This window comes from Culex pipiens, chromosome 1 (assembly GCF_016801865.2).
Source record: "Culex pipiens pallens isolate TS chromosome 1, TS_CPP_V2, whole genome shotgun sequence".
Taxonomy (NCBI): Eukaryota; Metazoa; Arthropoda; class Insecta; order Diptera; family Culicidae; genus Culex; species Culex pipiens.
In genome coordinates, this window is record NC_068937.1 from 52,294,952 (window position 1) to 52,314,457 (window position 19,506).

At 36.5% G+C, this 19,506-nt stretch overlaps 1 protein-coding gene across 3 annotated transcripts in view; it reads left to right on the plus strand.

Annotated features, from left to right (window-relative positions):
* Positions 1 to 19,506, plus strand: part of LOC120432411 (protein gone early) — a 205,885-nt gene that overhangs the window by 46,875 nt on the left and 139,504 nt on the right. For all 3 annotated transcript variants that reach the window (XM_039597623.2, XM_039597628.2, XM_052706359.1), the window contains one exon: positions 16,030 to 16,974. In XM_039597623.2, the coding sequence (XP_039453557.1) occupies positions 16,527 to 16,974 (448 nt within the window). In that variant the 5' untranslated portion in view covers positions 16,030 to 16,526. The remainder of the gene's footprint in view (positions 1 to 16,029; positions 16,975 to 19,506) is intronic.

Here is a 19,506-nt window from a genome sequence, read left to right on the forward strand (position 1 = left end):
CCAAATTTGAAACTTATTCCCAGCCCAGCCCGACTTAATCACCCACTCTTAGGAACGTTCTTTTATGTTATTCCGCTTTGAAAATGAATGAATCTAGTCCGGAAGCGCCCCATCAGAAGACGACCGACTATGAATGGCGAAAAAAAAGGCGCGCTTGTGTACTCGCTAGCATAAAGTATTTAGTGAGCAATGAATGAACAAAAAACGCACTCATTCACAACATTTTGACCCCCCGTTGCCAACTAGCGGCGGTTCACTGAATTTTGATCGGCATCGATTTAATCGCGCTTGATCAATCAATCAGAAAGTTGCGTTTGGAAATTCCGGTGGGGTTAGAACAATGGTTTTTGTGTTTGAATTTTAGTTTGAAACGGGAAAGTGGCGAGGGGCGGGAAGTGATTCGATAATAATTTATGGTTTTTACTGGATTTTGAGGTTATGTTTTTGTGGGTGCGATTTTTGTCGAATGAACATAGTCAAATGTTGTTTAAAGCGATTTTCAAATCGTGTTTTACGAATCAACATTGAGTATGAGATTGAACGGATTTTGATGGTATTTTCACAGACAAACGGGCATTAAATTGTTTTCTTTTGATCGTGAACAGTCATTAGTTTCACAACGAACCGCAAAACGCAAAAAAAAACATTACTAAAATACTAAAATACTAAAATACTAAAATACTAAAATACTAAAATACTAAAATACTACAATACTAAAATACTAAAATACTAAAATACTAAAATACTAAAATACTAAAATACTAAAATACTAAAATACTAAAATACTAAAATACTAAAATACTAAAATACTAAAATACTAAAATACTAAAATACTAAAATCGACAATCAAAAAAAGACAACGATTTTTTTGTGATTCGATTATCCGAAGTGAATTTTTTCCAAGTCCTTTATCACCTATTCAGCCCCTCTGCTATCATCAAGTATTCCAAGGAGCTTCTGTTTTAAATTGAGATAAAGCTCAACTCTATTTAGTCGGTACATATGGTTTCAAGTTTTATATTGAATTTTGAATTGATTTTAATATTAAATTTAATTCTGTTAATTGCCTTGCTTTTTTGTTGTCAACCATTTTTCCCAGAATTCCCAGCAAACCATTTCGCCGCACCGAAGTGCCCAACCCACCGCCAATTATTCGAATGATCCCGGCCTGTAGCCGACCCGCTAATTACCGGTTTATTTGTTTCAATTAAATCAATCTGCCCTGCTTCTTTTTTTTGCATCCAAATTGATGTAACTTCACAGCCTCTACAGTGTTCCCACTTAACCCCGTGCATTTGTGTGTGTTGAGTAGTTTTACTGATTGTGGTTATCCATGTTTTACTGTTTTTATTTTTTGCTACTCCGTCTCTCACGTAATATTTACACTGTTGATTGATGGGAACGAAATCGCACTCCCACACACCAACAGTAGCAACAGCAGCGACTCGTTTCGATTGATTAAATTCACTGTGTTAAAGGTTCTCACCTTTTAAGTTGCGGTATTGGTGAGCGCGCAGCTCTACCCCGTATCAATTGTTTTGCGTCTGAGTTGTGCCATTAAATCTCCGATTACAGAACAGAAGCTATGCGCTTGATAGCTTGAACAAAAGATCGCGCAATCCTCTAGTCGGGGGGCGTTCATTGATCCGTAATTAAAGGTGTGAAGCATATCGGCAGCTGTGTGACCTTTAGGACCATAGGTTCACCTTGACATTCGATTTTAAACTGCGCTTTTGAGTGCAACACTCAAAAATCCACTCTGCTAACGAGCTTGTTCTATTCACCACTAGATGTCGCTAGGCAGTATCGTCGATATTGCACGCAAGTTTCGTTCTGCTTGCATGCAATGAACTGCTTTATTATTAGATTTTCGAGGCGATTCAGTCACTTTTCATTATAATGAAAATTGACATATAAATTAAGGTAACTTTGGAATAATTTCAGTTTGTTACGGTTGGTAGGCTAATTAATCAATTAATTAAGTTATCTAATACACGAAGTACTAATATCGTTCATACCTCTTCAAAGCTATCCCCTAATCGTCACAACACATTCAATTATTTGCTGCGTTCGCTATCTCAGTACTTCAGTTTCGCTCCATCCTAAGCATTGCATTAATTTGTCGGAGAATATGCTGACGACTCTCATCGCTAGCCATGAATCTTGCTAAGACCATCGACGAAATGACTTCAGAAGTACACGGAGAAAAATCGCATGGTAGATTCTTTGAAAAGTAAGGACGAACAGGAAATTATTCCGATTTTTTTTAATAATTATTTTACAAATTTCACGATAAATTTAAAACTCATAAAATTTTCACACATTTTTGCCAGTGTTCGTAATCCGGAAGGCACCCCGTTTGGCGCGGCCAACCGTGGATGACACACGGGCCACATTTTCGGTGTCGCCGGTTGACCATGCCCTCCAAGAGGTCCACTCCACGTCGGGCAGGGCAAGGACGGACGGACGCTCACTATTACCGAAAATTTGCACCAAATCAGAGCAAATCCACACATACGGACGGACACACAGCCATGCATACGAAATTTGATGGTCCTAGCGAGATGATAGTGGGGCCTGCGACGGCCACCCGGACAGAGTTAGTCCGGGGACGAAATTAATGGGGAAACTTGTTTACGATAATGACCTCTGGTGGGCGATAGCGAAAGCAAGGGCAGCAGCAGCAACAGTCACAAAGGCTCTCGGTCCATTGGTTTTTGTCGTAATTTTTTTTTCTCGTGCTGACTGGAAAAAGAAAGGCTTTTACGTTTGGGAATGTCATGGGAAACGTGAAAGTGGCGTAAAAGACTGTTAAAATGTGTTTTGAAACCTAAACTGAACACTCTTTGAACCCTGAAGAAGACTTAAAAGGTAGTCGAAACGTTGTAACGTGAATTCGTAAGTAATGGGATCATGAAACCCTGGAGAAGTCTCCATAGTAAGCCGAAACGTTGTACAAAAAAAAACTTGCGTCGCTTGCGTCACTTTTGCCAACCATAAATCGGGGATTCTTTGAAGTGTTTTGTTTTGGTTCCTCGATTTTTGCTGTGTGGTCATTGTTTTTGGGGGCTTTTTTTTCGTACGGCCCGCTTGTAATTTGTGTATGATTTCAAGGCTCTTTTCCGTTCTACGTGGGGGATAGTGCGTGCTTTTCTGCATAATTGAATAGGGCCAAATGGAGAGGACACAAATTCGGTGTGGTTGATTTGGCGGGCAAAGTGTTGCTGCCGTTGAACCCTTTGATGTTTTGGGAAAGTTTTTTTTTGTCGGTGGTTGAACAAATAGGATTGGGAATTGTTCCACTTGTTTGTATTTTTATGGATATTAGTTTTTGTTTGTTTTATTCTTAATTTGTTATTTCTACGATTTATTAAAATCTTGAATTAATTTGCAACCGTTTGACCTAAAGAATTTCAAAAAACAAATCGTTTCTTATTGTTTTTGAGTTGAGAGCATTTGAAGAACGGGAAGTTCACTCTAAGAAAAATAATCCATAAAAAAAATGTTATCGAGAATCGAACCCAAGACCTTTGACTTATCAATTGCCAATATAAACCACTCAATGGAATGGATGGACTGTTTCAATGAACGAATACACACAATTCTTTCTCAAGATCTTATTCCGTATAATTTTCTCCAAAATATTTATATCATAATAACTGGTTTTGCCCAATGATCACCGAAATTACCCATAAACCCTGAAACCCCACTGAGCACTGTCCCTGGAATGAAGTCACTTTCTATTCAGTGCAAATTTGCCCCAGTTTATTTTTTCGCCAATGATTACATCTGTTTTGCTTCCGCCAACCGCTCGCCCTTGAGAAGTGGTCTCCAACCCGCACCGGATATGCATACGTACGCGAGAAAAAAAAGAAAAGAATAAAAAAGAGGCAAAGATTATGAATAATACATTTACCACCCCCACCTTCCTTCTCTCTCTAGAATCCCATTTGCAGCCGTTGCCGGCAATTTTGGCCATTCATTTCCCTGACACTCTCCAGCGCCGCACCATCGGAGGGGGTAGTTCTTGGTCCAGCGGCAACGCCACCCGCTGCTGGACTGCTGCTGCTGACCTCTGACCGGTTTTGCTCCGTTCGCAGCTTCTCTTCGGTGCTCTAGTGGAAGAATTTGGATTCTTGGTAGGAAGCGCCCCGAGCTGGTGGAGAGTGTGGAATGAGAGTTGATTTAGTTTTTTGAATTACAAGTGCCCATGAACTTCACGTTAAGTGCTCATTTCCATTGTGCAAGTTGATGAACACTTAGTTCATTTTTAAGTGCCCAAGTCCAAGGATGCCAGATCAAAGTCCAGGTTCAACTTAAGGTCTATTCCAAGTACCCAAATCTCAAATTACAAGAGTTCATGATCTCAAATACAAGTGCCCAAGTAAAAGTATCCCAATCCAAGTGCCCAAGTGTAATTCAAGGTCCTATTCTAAGTGGCCATGTTATAATGTCTAGAGTCCATGCATCCAGAACAAAGGTCCAATTCGAACTATCCAAATTTAGGAGTCCTCGTCTAAAAGTCCATGTTCAAGTGCCCAACTCCAAGAGCACACTGTCTAGTTTTCAAGACTAAATTTCCATAAACAAGTTATCCAAGTCTAAGTCCAGAAGCACATATCAAGTTTACAAGTGGATAAACACTTAGTTTATATTTAAGTGCTCAAGTCCAGAGATGCCAGATTCAACTTAAGGTTTAGTCCAAGTCATAAATCTCAAATGACAAGTGTTCCTGATCTCAAATTCAAGTGCCCAAGTCTGCTCAAGTTAAAGTATCCAAATACGAGTTTCCCAATCCAAGTGCCCAAGGCGAATTTAAGGTCCTAGTCTAAGTGCCTATGCTATAATGTCAGGCATTCATGCATTCAGAACATAGGTCCATTTCCAACTATCAGAATCTAGGTGCCCAAGTTTTCTAAAGTAAATTTCTATAAACAAGTTATCTAAGTCTAAGTCCAGAAGCATATATCATGTATGCAAGTAAATTAAAACTTAGTTCATATTTAAGTGCCCAAGTCCAAGGATGCCAGATCTATTTCAAGTGTCCAAATCTCAAATTACAAGAGTTCATGAGATCAAAAACAAGTGCCCAAGTCAAGGCGTTCAATTACCCAAGTGCCCAAGTCCAATTCAAGGTCCTAGTCTAAGTGCCCATGGGATGAGCAATTCTCTACGAAATCGGTTTTTTTTTAGAATTTTAATTTTTGTATTTTTTAATCCGACTGAAACTTTTTTGGTGCCTTCGGTATGCCCAAAGAAGCCATTTTGCATCATTAGTTTGTCCATATAATTTTCCATACAAATTTGGCAGCTGTCCATACAAAAACGATATATGAAAATTCAAAAATCTGTATCTTTTGAAGGAATTTTTTGATTGATTTGGTGTCTTCGTCAAAGTTGTAGGTATGGATACGGACTACACTGAAAAAAAATTATACACGGTAAAAAAAATTTGGTGATTTTTTATTTAACTTTTTGTCACTAAAACTTGATTTGCAAAAAATACCATTTTTATTTTTTTTTTTCATTTTTTGATATGTTTTAGAGGACATCAAATGCCAACTTTTCAGAAATTTCCAGATTGTGCAAAAAATCTTTGACCAAGTTATGAATTTTTTAATCAATACTGATGTTTTCTAAAAATTGAAATATTGGTCGCAAAAATTTTTCAACTTAATTTTTCGAAATGAAATCAAATTTGCAATCAAAAACTACTTTAGTGAAATTTTGATAAAGTGCACCGTTTTCAAGTTAAGGCCATTTTTAGGAATGATGAAAAAAGTCTCAGTTTTTCATTTTTTTTAATAAGTGCACATGTTTGCCCACTTTTGAAAAAATATTTTTGAAAACTGAGAAAATTCTCTATATTTTGCTTTTTTAAACTTTTTTGATACGATCCTCAGTTGCTGAGATATTGCCATCCAAATGTTTAAAAACATGAAAATTGATGTTTTCTAAGTCTCACGAAAACAACCCACCATTTTCTAACGTCGATATCTCGGCAACTAATGGTCCGATTTACAATGTTAAACGATGAAACATTCGTGAAATTTTCCGATCTTTTCGAAAAAAATATTTTAAAAAATTTTAAAACAAGACTAACATTTTAAAAGGGCGTTATATTGAATATTTGGCCCTTTTGAAATGTTAGTCTTGATTTTTTAAATATTGTTTTCGAAAAGATTGGAAAATTTCACGAATGTTTCATATTTTAACATTGTAAATCGGACCATTAGTTGCCGAGATATCGACGTTAGAAAATGGTGGGATGTTTGGGTGAGACTTGGAAAACATCAATTTTCATGTTTTTATAACTTTGGATGGCAATATCTCAGCAACTGAGGTATCAACAAAGTTTAAAAAAGCTAAATATAGAGAATTTTCTCAGCTTTTCAAAAATATTTTTTTCAAAGGTGGGCAAACATGTGCACTAATTTAAAAAAATGAAAAACTGCGACTATTTTCAAAAAAGTTACCTAAAAATGGCCTTAACTTGAAAACGGTGCACTTTATCAAAATTTCACTAAAGTACTTTTTGATTGCAAATTTGATTTTACATCGAAAAATGAAGTTGAAATTTTTTTTCGACCAATATTTCAATTTTTAGAAAAAATCAGTATTGATTAAAAAATTCATAACTCGGTCAAAGATTTTTTGCACAACCTGGAAATTTCTGAAAAGTTGGCATTTGATGTCCTCTAAAACATATCAAAAAATGAAAAAAATAGTGTTTTTTTTGCAAATCAAGTTTTAGTGACAAAAAGTTAAATAAAAAATCACCAAAAAATTTTTACCGTGTATAATTTTTTTTTTCATTGTAGTCCGTATCCATACCTACAACTTTGCCGAAGACACCAAATTGATCAAAAAATTCCTTCAAAAGATACAGATTTTTGAATTTTCATATAACGTTTTTGTATGAACGGTTGCCAAATTTGTATGGAAAATTATATGGACAAACTAATGATGCAAAATGGCTTCTTTAGGCATACCGAAGGCACCAAAAAAGTTTCAGTCGGATTAAACAATACAAAAAAAAAATCGAATGACCGAAATCTGAGAGAACTGCTCCCATGTTAAAATTTTCGAATCTAAATCCATGAGCCCAAGTCCAAATTATAAGTGTGGTATCCAAGTCTTAAGTCTAAAATCCATGCAAAGACTAATTCCAATTGTCCAAGTTCTAGTGTCCAAATCCAAGTGCTCAATTCCAACAGTCAATGGTCAAGTGCCCAAGTTCATTTCTTATTGCCCATGTCTAAGTCCTTTCAAATCCTTGTGTTAAAGGTCAAATTAAATTGTCCAAATCTAAGAATTCAAATCAAAGTGTCCAAGTCTTTGTGTTCAAATGTAAAATCTAGGTGGGTGACTTTTCTAGACCTAGATTTAAAATCAAATTTTCGCTTCGCTTGAAGGGTGATTTTAACGGGTTGCAGACTGGATTTCGCCATGTATATATGATGATTCTCCAGAACAGGTTGCCTAGGAATTGATAACTGATTGACTTTTTTAAGGGCACAAAAGAAAATCTCCACGGTTAAAGGGGTTTGGGGAGATATAAGCGAAGGATATACTCTGAGCAAGCGTTGCGACCATTGAATTAAATTTCCCTTCCAATTTAGAAACTTCTACCTCCTCGAGATCCACTTTCTCCAGAAAAGTCAGAAGCAAAAAATAAAATCACCAGTGAATAACTCCGAACGCTGTGTCCAGCAGAGCAGTTCTTGGTCGTCCACCACCACCGCTGGTTCGGTTGTTTCTTATGAAAAATAACTGTTGAATATCTAATAAATTAACCCTGCCCTGGGGGGTGGTGGTGGCTTTCATCGCCGTTGGTCACTCGAGTGTTCTCAAGGGGGTGGTGAAGAGAAAGAGCACTAAATGTATTGTTGTTTGTACCAACGTTCTTCAACTCAACTCTCGTTCTGGGGGGAGGAAAATTATATCCGTAGGATGGTCAATTCATTCTGGGTGGACTTCTATCATCGGCGCCACCCTTTTCAAGGGAAAAGGGACGAGATCTTGCAAATCAAAAGAAACTTGGCCCAGATTGGTGCTGCCCTCATCCGGTGAGCTTGATTTCAGAACTGGTTTATGGAGACGTCGAAGATTGTGGGGTTCTTTAAAATTTTAAGATTTCCATCGTTGATATTTGTTTTTTTTTGCCACAGATGTCCAAGTTAAAATTTTCTTTAGATTTGTTTCTATACATTTTGAATTGCTATTTCACCCCATTTGACCCACTTTTCATTTACATTTCAATTGTTTTACTTCACATTCTGGTGTTGAAATGCATATATCGCAAAAGTTGTACTCACGGTTGCAAATGAAACCTTTGCCAGAACGGAATTGGATATAGAAATAGATGTTGTCATGTGCAAATAATATCAGCAAATTTGCATGCCTCATTGGAGCTGTGCCACTTCAAATGCAGGGCAGAATAACTCAGGTCAACAATTCAAAATAAAAACTAGTTTATCAAGTAACAACTTTGGTGTCATATCCAATATCGAACAAATTCTTTCGACACCTACACCAAACTCTTCGCATCCATTCAATTTACGAGATATTGTGGTAATTTTCGACTTTTCCCCGCTTAAAAAAGTGTACTTTAGCTAATTGCTATAATTACTTCGGATTGGTTTATTTTCGTAACTCCTCGCCCGAACCTCCCCCTCCATAAGTGTCGATTCCAACACGCCAAGTGTTGATTACTTGATCAAATAAGCAATCCCTGCTCCCACCGCTTGCCTGCTACCGTGAAGAAAGTGGAGATTTGTGCTTTTGGCCGAAAGAGATATTATTTATTGCACCGTCCAACACCACCCCTGCCCCTTAATTTTGCTTGTTGGAGTGCAACTGCTTGATAATAAATAAATCCGACGTCCCACCCTAAAAAGTGAATTATAGGTCGAAATGCGAAAGCGGAATGCAGCTGCTGTTACTTTATTTTGAGGGTTTTTCTTAGGATAGCTGTTGACCTTGGGTAGGGATTTTTTTAAATTAATTGGTTGGTTTTATAACGAGGGGTTTTACGCAACTCTGCTGATTTTTTGTATAGTTCGATTTTTTTCATTTTCGTGGTCAAATTGAGCAACTTCAAGTTCGTTTAATTTATGTCGTTCAGTGATTTTATATCTATTACTCCAAAGGGGTTAGTTTCAATTGAGTAATATGTGAAGGTGTCAGTTACCTCTTTTTTAATGTAATTTTACCATAATTTTTGTTGAATAATATGAAATTTTACAGATAAATTTCGCATTACTGCCCCTTTTTGTAATTTTGAAGCTGTATTTGAAACAAAATCTTTAAGGAAATAATACCTTAAGCAAGTGTAATTCGTATTTTACAGCATAAATTTGAGTAATATTACATGAAAACCACGTGAATTTACATATTAACACATTTCTACACCCAGGCCTTTTACAGCTTTAAGCTTTCATGTATAAAATATTTTTTGCTGTCAGACGAAGCGATTAAGATTTGGATGATTTTTGTGCTAAATACAGCAGATTTCATCAACACAGCAAAAAAAAACCCAATGTAAAATCGCATGCAAAAGCATGCATATCTCTTTTGTGAAAAAAGACACTTAATATTACACGCTGCATGTACAATTTTTGTAAACACAAAAAAATGCAACCGACGGGATTCAAACCCAGCACCAACAGTAAGGACTGCCGCCTTAACCCGCTCGACCGTCAGACCGATGAAGAATGGAAAGGATAAACGCATATATGAGCTTGACATTTCGGTCAAGTAGGTTTCCCATACTGATGGGCTACATATTTCAGGGTGTAATATTACATGAAATATTAATTTAAAAATAATTCAAAACTTACTTTACACTCAGGCCTTTGACACGCAGCTGGATACTACTTTTTTCGTGAATAATTGGAAAATTTGTGCAATCTATATGGGTAATTCCAGGTCAACTGTGAGTACACTTTTGGACTCGACCTTTGGACCAAACTTGGAGGGAACGTTTATCTATAGATAGTTAACAGAAATCCCAAATTTGGTGCTGATTGGACCATCCCTCTATTTTTGGCACCGCCCTCTTTTATGACGATTTTATGAAAAACTTTTTTTTCTTTTAATCATAACTTTGTAACTATATGAGACTTTCTACAGGTTGCATTTTATAGAAAATCTTGTTAATTAATAAAAATAAATAACAAGAAACAATTCACTTTGAGAAACAAATCATAAATAATTATTTTTGCAGTCTGAAAATTGGTACATTTACAAATTCAAATTTATTTGACATAGACTGGATATGATAAATTAAAAATGGTTCAAGGTTGGTATTCAGACTAACTTCAATCACATTTGTTAAACTAAGCTCGGCTATCATCTCCTACTAGATACCCATCAAAACTCCACCATGACCTTCTCTGCAGCTTTCCTCTTTGCACAATCTACTGCAAAATCTCATAGATTAATCACCATGAATGAAGGTGCAAATTCTCAACAGCTACTCACAAGCGAGAAGATTATCACATCTCTGAACCTGTCCACTAGAAGAAGCCTGCTCTATCACTGCTGTTCATCGCTGGCAAAGCCTTAGCAATGACATGTGTTAAACAGCGCAAGGTCAGGGATTCACGGCTTCCGGCATTTCCTTTGAAGTACTTCCGCCCTGTCAACGCGCGTGATTAGTTGGCGATAAATCAGGGTTAAGCGATTCTTCAGGAGATTTTCAAGGCTTTCCTCCACTTAACCGCAAAATTGTGTCAAATCAATTTGGGGACAAACCAATTTACAAAGCAAATAAAACTTAATTTTGCATCCCTCGCTTAAATGAAGCCCATTCATCTCTGTCAAACCCTTGCTTTCGACAATAGTCCTAAAGTTGCAGCCCCAAGTCGAGGGTCGTGACCGCCCGTAAAATCTCCTCCAAATTAATATTAAGGGTTCACTTAGTTGGCTCATTTGTGCGATCCTTTTCCCCTCACCAACCATGTGAGTTCGTGTGTGACATTTTACGTAAAGTTAGACAAACAGACCAACAGTTTTCTAATTTAGTATGCAAATTTCTTTTCCAGTTTCTAGTTCTAGTTCCAGGCAGACAGTGGAGCCGGGAAAAACTACCCTGTCTTTCCGAGAACAAAATCTGCAAACAAGCCAAAAATCATAAATTCATTCGATGGAACGTTCTTGTTGCCGAGGACTTTATTTCGACCCCGAAAGCACGAAAAACAGCTTGACAGTGCGCGCCCTCTTCTGTTGAGAAGGAAAAAAAGAGTTTCTCTGAAATAACAAATTGAGTGCGAAACTGACGGGATTGTGCCCCCTAATGAATGGGATTCATTCATAATGCTCGTTACGAGGGGTGATAAGAAAATGACAATTTTCTTTTTTATGCATAACATTTTCAGCATAAACAAACATATTGTAATAATCTCAAAAATTCGTTCTTACTTTTTCCCAAAACTTGACCAACTTTAAATTTAACGTAAATTTACGTGCAAAAAGAGAACCAAAAATACTGTCCATAATGGTCACACCCCGCCCGGAGGGATATATGCGGAATGCAATGCAACCGTACGGTGTAAAGTGCAGTGTCAGACCGCACGCGAAAAGTATGTCAATTTAGCGCCGCGAGCCGGGCACATGCATGTATCATAACGCTCACAAAACATCGGTCACGTCACGTCGTAGCTGCTCTTTGCTTGTTGTAGAACGGGCCGGCAAATGATTTTGTCATTGTCAGGGGGATTTATTTTATGCAGACGGTGGAGAGAAAGATCTAGTTTAGTTTGGTAGTGGAATGTTAAGAGTTAAAAAAGATAAGAAGGAATATACAAATATATATAAATATATAAATATATATTTTCAAAAGAGTCCAAATATGATAAATATAGTAAAAAAAAAAACAAAAATAGTAGTTTATATGCAACATTTTGCAACAAATTGAGAAAATTAAAGATTTTTTTAGCACGAGTTTACCAAGATGGATAAAAATATGACGAGTGCTGTTTTCCGGAATTGCAAAAAATCATTATCCATTGAATTTTTTTTTATTGGTTGCCTCATGATTTTTTGAGCCAATTTTAAAGAGGGGCGATATAAAACTGCAGTGACCTTATTATTACTCACTATTGCTAGTAAGAACGACGAGGTTCTATCCAGGGCTCCTAAGGAATTATCCGCTACAAAAAAGAAAAAGGAAAGAAAAAGTTGCCCCGATCCCTATTCGATTTGTGTGAAACTTTGTCCTAAGGGGTAATTTTCGTCCCTAATCACGAATCCGAACTCCATTTTTCGATATCTCGTGACGGAGGGGCGGTACGACCCCTTCCATTTTTGAACATTAGAAAAAGACGTGTTTTTCAATAATTTGCAGTGTCAAATTGGACGTCCGATTTGATGGCGTACTCAGAATTCCGAAAAAAAACGTATGATTTTAAGAGAAATTGAAAACAAAAAAAATCATTTTAAAATTTCGTGTTTTTTGTAGCTTTGCAGGGTTTTTTTTAGAGTGCAACAATGTGGAACTAAGTTATAGAGTAGACAATTACAAAAAAATTAAAGCCTTGATGCTGTCAAAAATCGGTAAGCAAAAGTGGACCTTTTGGGCCTTATGGGCAACTAGAGGGTGACGAGCGGGAATTCCCGGGAAAAAGATCCCGGGTAATCGACCATTTTTGGACCGCTCGATTCCCGGGAAACTCGGTCGAGACTCCCGGGAAATTTTGAACATATCAACATATCAAAGCAAAATTATATAAACTAATCAGAAAATTATTTAAAGAATTCTAAATTGTTTCGAACATTGTATGTGAAATGTTCGATGTTCAAGTTCTTCTCTAATCTTCTTATTCAGAAAGTGTAAATTTTAAATTCCAACAATCATAACTGAAAGAAGCCAAAAAATGTGGTCCACAAATTTACCTTAAAGTATACTTAGCTGTTTCTTCCCAGATATAAAATCTAATTTCTTTGAATTTTTTTTAATTTTATTTTTTTTAAAAAAGGGGAAAGCTTTTTCTCGAGCATAGCAATCCTCATAGTCTGTTTTTTTAGACCCTTAGTTAATGTGGGTGTTTAAAGGTAATTTTCATTTTTGGTGTTAATAAGTCATATTGTGTTTCTCGTCAACCACAATTTTAAATTCTAGAAATTTTTTTAAAGGGTCCTTTAAGCTTTTGTCTTTTTCGTTCCTTTTCAAAAAAAAAACTCTAGGATTATATTTTCGGGGAAAAAACTCTGGCGATCTTTGTATAGCTAATGTTTTCCGGATAACTGTAAATTTTTCTTCAATGAATATTTATAATTGACATTAAAAAGGAAAAAATAGTTGTTTAAGTCGTTATTTATCATATTGCAAATATCTCGATACAGGAAAATTATATATTATTTGTAAATAAACATGTTAAACTAAAATTTTGAGTCCCAAAAAGCTCAAGAAACGATCTTGTATTTGCAGATTCAAAAAAAAATCAAATGGTACATATAGTTCCTCCAAATAATAAGGATACTTAAAATAACGTTTCATAGAATTAGAATGAAAACATTGTAAGTAATTTAATTTAAAAAAAAAAACAAATTTATTGCTTTTCCTTTTAAATTATTGCCACTATTGGTATAGTAAAAAACACTCCCGGGTCCCGGGAATTCCCGGGAAATGACCAAATTCAACTTTCGATTCCCGGGAAATTGAAAATCTCGAGAATCGTCACCCTCTATGGGCAACTGACAATTTAGCATGAAAAGTTGACGAGAGATATGTTTATTCCGTTTTTTCTTTCTTAAAAGGAAATAGTTAATTATGCTTGCCCACTAGGGTGTAATATCAAAATCGATTTTCCAGCACAGCAATTTTTCAGTTCCTTTTGGGGTCCTAAACAACTCCCCAAAGTTTGGGAACGATTGGTTTAGTCCTCACTTTGCGTAAAGCGATTCATTTTTCCATATAAATTTGTATGGGAAAAACCATTTTTTTTGGATTTTGATATTTATAAAGTCCACGTTTTACGCTGTACTAAAACCGGATTCATATTCGGATGCTCTGGAAGGTGCTCTACAACTTTCCCGAAGAGAGTATGGTGCTAGTTTGTCCCTGAAAGAAGATACAGCGTCCTCAAAACTCGTCTAAAACGTGATTTTCGAGCAAAAAACACGTTTTAGACGAGTTTTGAACACGCTGTATCTTTTTTTAGGAGCAAGTTAGCACCATACTCTCTTCGGGAAAGTTGTAGAGCACCTTCCAGAGCATCCGAATATGAATCCGGTTTAAGTACAGCGTGAAACGTGGATTTTATAAATATCACAATCCAAATAAATAGTTTTTCTCATAGAAATTTATATGGAAAATTGAATCGCTTTGCGCAAAGTGAGGACTAAACCAATCGATTCCAAACTTTGGGGAGTTGTTTAGGACCCCAAAAGGAACTGAAAAATTGCTGTGCTCGCTAAATTTGGACAACTTTATTTTTTTCCATACAACCATATTACACCCTATTGCCCACCAACTGAAGCTAATGATAGCATGTATCATTCCCAAGTGGCCGTTTCCTGCAAATTGTCGCTGAAATTCACAATTTAGTCAAAGAAAAATTGGTAGGCCCAGTTTAGGTACTAGGCCCAAAATAGGGACAAATACCCTATTTATTGTTTTTCAAAGTCTTTCTCAATTGAAATACTTTTGCACGGAAAAAAATGACAAAGACATATTCAATTTCGTCCTACCTAAAATTTGTGTTGAATTAGCTAAAATGTTGTTTATTTTACCAAAATTCTGGCAGTTAGGCCGTTGCAAATATTTTTCAAAACTTGTGTCGCCCTCCCCCCCCCCCCCCCTTCAAATCGGTTCGAAAAATCAGGGGGCAAAAAATATTTTTTCAAAAAAGTTCTAAATTTTAAAGGAAGTTGAAATCTAACCAACTTAACACAATTAGTAATGTATTTTCCTGCCTTTAAAATCCTATTTAGCCTTTCTGGGATCGATCAAAAATATTTCCAATTTTTGTGGAATTCCAATTTACAGCACCGCAAAAAGTTTTTTTTTGGCGAAAAAAATATCTCTTCAATAATTGGATATTTTGAAAACTAATGATTGCAAAACAACTGGACAGGTGTTAAATGCACTTTCATTCAAATGTTGAGCCCATAGATTGTTATTTCAATTTTTATTTTTAATTAGCTGAAACATTTAAAAAATGATTGTAAATGCGGAGGAATGCACTCTAATTTTTTTTCAGCTGACTGCACTTAAAATTTCATGAAATTTAGAAGTTTTTTTTTTGATATTGTTTAACAATTTCAAGCTTTATGAATTTTAAGATTTTGAAATGAAAACCGACCAAAGACAGCTACGTTTACAACTAGTGCTTGTAAAAAAATAATTAAAAAAAATACATTGACCTTATGAATTATTTGAACTTTTTGCTTTATTTTTCTGATTTCCCGAGTTGTTTTTCAAAATTAGGTCAGTCCATGTCTAGCATACACACTTAGATTTTTTAACGAATTTGGTTGTTGAAAAATAGGTAAAGTTCAGACCGGTAAACCATCTGTCAAAATGAACAAAATTTTCCGAAAATCGGTTGTACAATGAACAATGACGAACTTTATAACGGAATTTCTTTACAAGTTTACCGAATTCGGACATTTTCAGTGTACCTAACTGTTCAGCAGTTAAAAATTCGGTAAAAAATCTAAGTGTGTAACTGTTTTCAAAACTATGACAATGAATTATGCATTGACATTGTTTTCTTTGAAATATGAAATGTGTACCAATTAGTCACTATTTTAAACGTTTATCACATTGAGCAATCTTTTCTCCCTTTCAAGAACCGCAAAAAAAATCGTCTAAAATTCTAAATTACGCCCCACATCGCTCCATTAGCACCTTGTTAAAAACTGCCCTAAATCACCCACAAAAAAACAGCAAAAAAAAATCCAAAATCTCTTCTCGTTCCATCTCACTACAAAACCCATCACTTATCGCGCTCCACCCACAAATCACAAACCTAGTTTTTTTTTCATTTTCTAAAATGTTCCTCTTTCTTTCTCTTTTTTCAGAATACCACCAGCACCATGTTGCACCTCGCACGTGTCCGAGTGCGCCTCGCCGCCGTCATCGTCGCCGGTGGCCACCCTAACCAGTCCAACAGCAGCAGTCAGCAAACGTCATAAAGTTATTATTGGAGGAAGAAGTGGGAAGCTGGCAAGTGGCGCGGCGTTGATCTCCAACAAAGAATTCTTCAAATCTCCGGAAGATGAATGGTTCCGCGCGGAATTTGTGTTGAAATGAGAGGAAAAATAACAATTTGAGAGGGGAAACGTGAGGAAAATCTTAACACGGACAAAGTGCTCGTCGATCTTATTTTTTTGTAGAAAGGAAAAAAACGAAAACACGACGTAGTCCTACGTCACGCAAAATAAAAACAAAAAATCTGACAAAACTCATCAAAGCAACCTTGACCGCACGGCGTCCACATCGCAGCCCAACCCGGTCTCATCCCCGGTGACCAAATTTCTTGGTCAAAATTTTGAAGTTTAAAAAAACCCGGTACAAAATGGCAGAGAATGCCAGAAATGGTGCTAACGGCGGCAGTGGCGTTGGAGGGGCCGGTGACGATCCGCCCCGGCGGAACAGCAACATGAACGGCAACCGGTCCAGTGTCCGCTTTGGCGGCTCGGAACCGGTCGGCAAGAAGTTGGCCCTGAGCCAGCGGGGCAGTAACGCCACCGACACGACCGACGAGGAGGCCAAGTTGCTCCAGCAGCAGCAGCAGAGCCAAAGTCAGTTCAAAGTGGCACCGGTGAAGGGGGGAGGGACTGATATTGGGGTGGATAGTGGGGGTGGCGGTGGTGGGGAGGAAGATTGTGCGGAAAATGGGGATCTCGTGAAGGGAAAGGATGGGATTGAAGTGTCGGTGATTGATATCGCGGAAGGGGCTGGAGGAGGGGCGGCAGGGGCGCCTTTTAAGCCAGGGAAAAGCAAGAAGGGGAATGCGGTGAAAGGTGAGTGATTTTTTTATGTTACATTTCTTGAAAATCTCTCTATTTATCAGTGATTTCATGATCGTATTCCATTATATAGCATCGTTGCTCGGTTGGCATGTCGACGATTTGGGAATTCTAGTCTGATCGTTCTTTCTTGTCATTTAATATTTTTTGTATTTTCGAGAACCCCCGAAATGCATGACATTCAATAAAGCGGCTGGGCCTACTGCGTTGCGATAATTGCATGAAACAGATACTGTGAACGGACCCACACCCAAAGTTAAAGTCCATGTGGATAGTCCTCTCGAAAAGAAACGAGAGGAAAGTACTTTTTGGCGAGAGTAAAGACCTCTCGCGCTAAAACAACAACAAATCGTGTTCATTCGTTCATTAAAACAGTTCGTTCCATTGAGTGGTTTATATGAACAAATGAACGCCACTGAATCATTGAACCGTGGTGGCCGATACGGCAAAGGCACAGTTCAATATGCCGAAGGTCTCGGGATCGATTTTTGTTGAAGGATGATTTTTTTGGAATATGAACCCACGAGTAAAGTACGCACGGTAATTTCGTGATTTATCCTCTCCGTCCGTTCACAGTGCCATTTTACTACCGAACCATGTTCTTTATCCTCTCGTATACCGATGCCCAGTTCTGGGTGCACATTCCAAAATAATTAAGGGGTTACATGCATGTAAAAAATCACAAAATTTCATATTACAGAAAGTTATTTAAGTTATAATTAAATCCCCTAAAAGATGATTTTCAATCACTCCTGAAAGTTTCATGAAGATTTTTCATAATTGAATTGAGTAAGAGACGATTAAGCTAAAAAAAAAACAAACTGTCAAACTAAATAATTTTCAAATATTTTTAACTTTTTTTTAATAAACTTTTTGAAAGTCGGCCTTCGTCATGCACACGAGACTGTTTTAACGAGGCTTCTAAAAAATTTTGAGCCGATTTGATCAAAGCAGTAGCACCCGTTTTTTGAAACTGCTAACTTCAAATAGCTAAATCTCGGCAATGATTCAACCACATGTCTTCAAATTTGTTTTGTTATTAGGCTGGTACAAATTTTATTTAAAGATTTTTTACTTTTCAAGATATCGTCATTTGATAAATTGATGGAATGGGTAACACTAGGAAAAACAAATTTTCACTAAATTTCAATTCTAAGCCTGCAGTATCTCATCAATAAGCAGTCCAATTAACAAAGTCATAAAAGGAAAATTGTTGGAAATTTTTCAGCTATTAGACAAAAATTGGCAGGAGCCCTTTTTCTTCATAAAATACGTTTTAAATAAAAAAATCAAAATTTTTCGATAAAAAAAACGCATAGAAGTTCAAAACGGTTCAAATAAAAATTTGTTGCTCTAATTGATTTTAGATTTTTTATGATTTTTATACTCATTTAAAAAAACAAAGCTCCGCACCCAGATATTGCACCATTTTCAAATCTATCGTAAAGAATGCATTTCAATCCCTTTGAAAATCGTTACTTAATATTTACGTTTTTTGGGAATTTATTTTTTGGTGTTTAAATGAGAAATAAATTATAACTTGTGACTTTGCTAAAGACACCAAAACGATCAGAAAATCATTTCTCAAGATACAGATTTTCGAATTTTCGCAGGCCCTTTTTTGTATAACCAGCCTGCACAATTTTATGGAAAAATTGATGGCCTAAAATGGCTTTATGGTATAGGGAGTGCACGGAACAAGTTTCATTTAAATAAATAAAAATAAGAATAAAATATCTAGAGCAACTCTCTTTTATGAGAAAACTAGGTCAGGTCTACCAATATGAAAAAAAAAAACTAGACTAGATAAATGCTCATAAAAATTCGAAAATGTAAAGAAGAAAAGCATAAAATAAGAGAATTAAGGTTTTTCGTAGAACAAAAAAAAGTTCATAATAACCTTCTAAACAAGTAGAAGGTTTTTTTTTACCCTGGGCCTTGTAAAGTCAAGGGGCATGATTTGATCCTAGTGCATTAGTTAAAATTTGGGTATAAATTCTTTTTTATAAGCACTATGGACACCACTTCATGCTACGAGAACTCGCTTTGTCGCAGCCCCAGGGCTTAAGCGTTGACCGATAAGCTGTCTTCGTGAACTATAGGTAGTTCTCCGATAGTGAAAATATCACAATTGCACAAGACACCGTTGCTTCTGTGACTTTTTCACTATCACAATGTGGGATTTAGGTGGGACTTTAGGATAGTACAATTGATTTGTTACTTAGCATTAGCATTTAAAATAAATCTGTATGCTTTCCAAATCTATTTGATCTCTTTCTTTTATGTCAAATTGTCCATAGAGTCTCGATCAATCAATAATGTAATGATATCGGACAAAATTCGTTGATCTGTTGAACTAACGGTTTTCGGATTATGGTTGTATTGACCATTGTTGCGAATCGAGGAACTACGGATCTTTTGACGTAAATGGTCATTTCTTTTTCAACTCGCGATGTGCGGCTGGACCACCATCCCAAAAAAAAAAAAAAAAAAAAAAACAAGTAGGGGAACAGCATCTAATTCCAG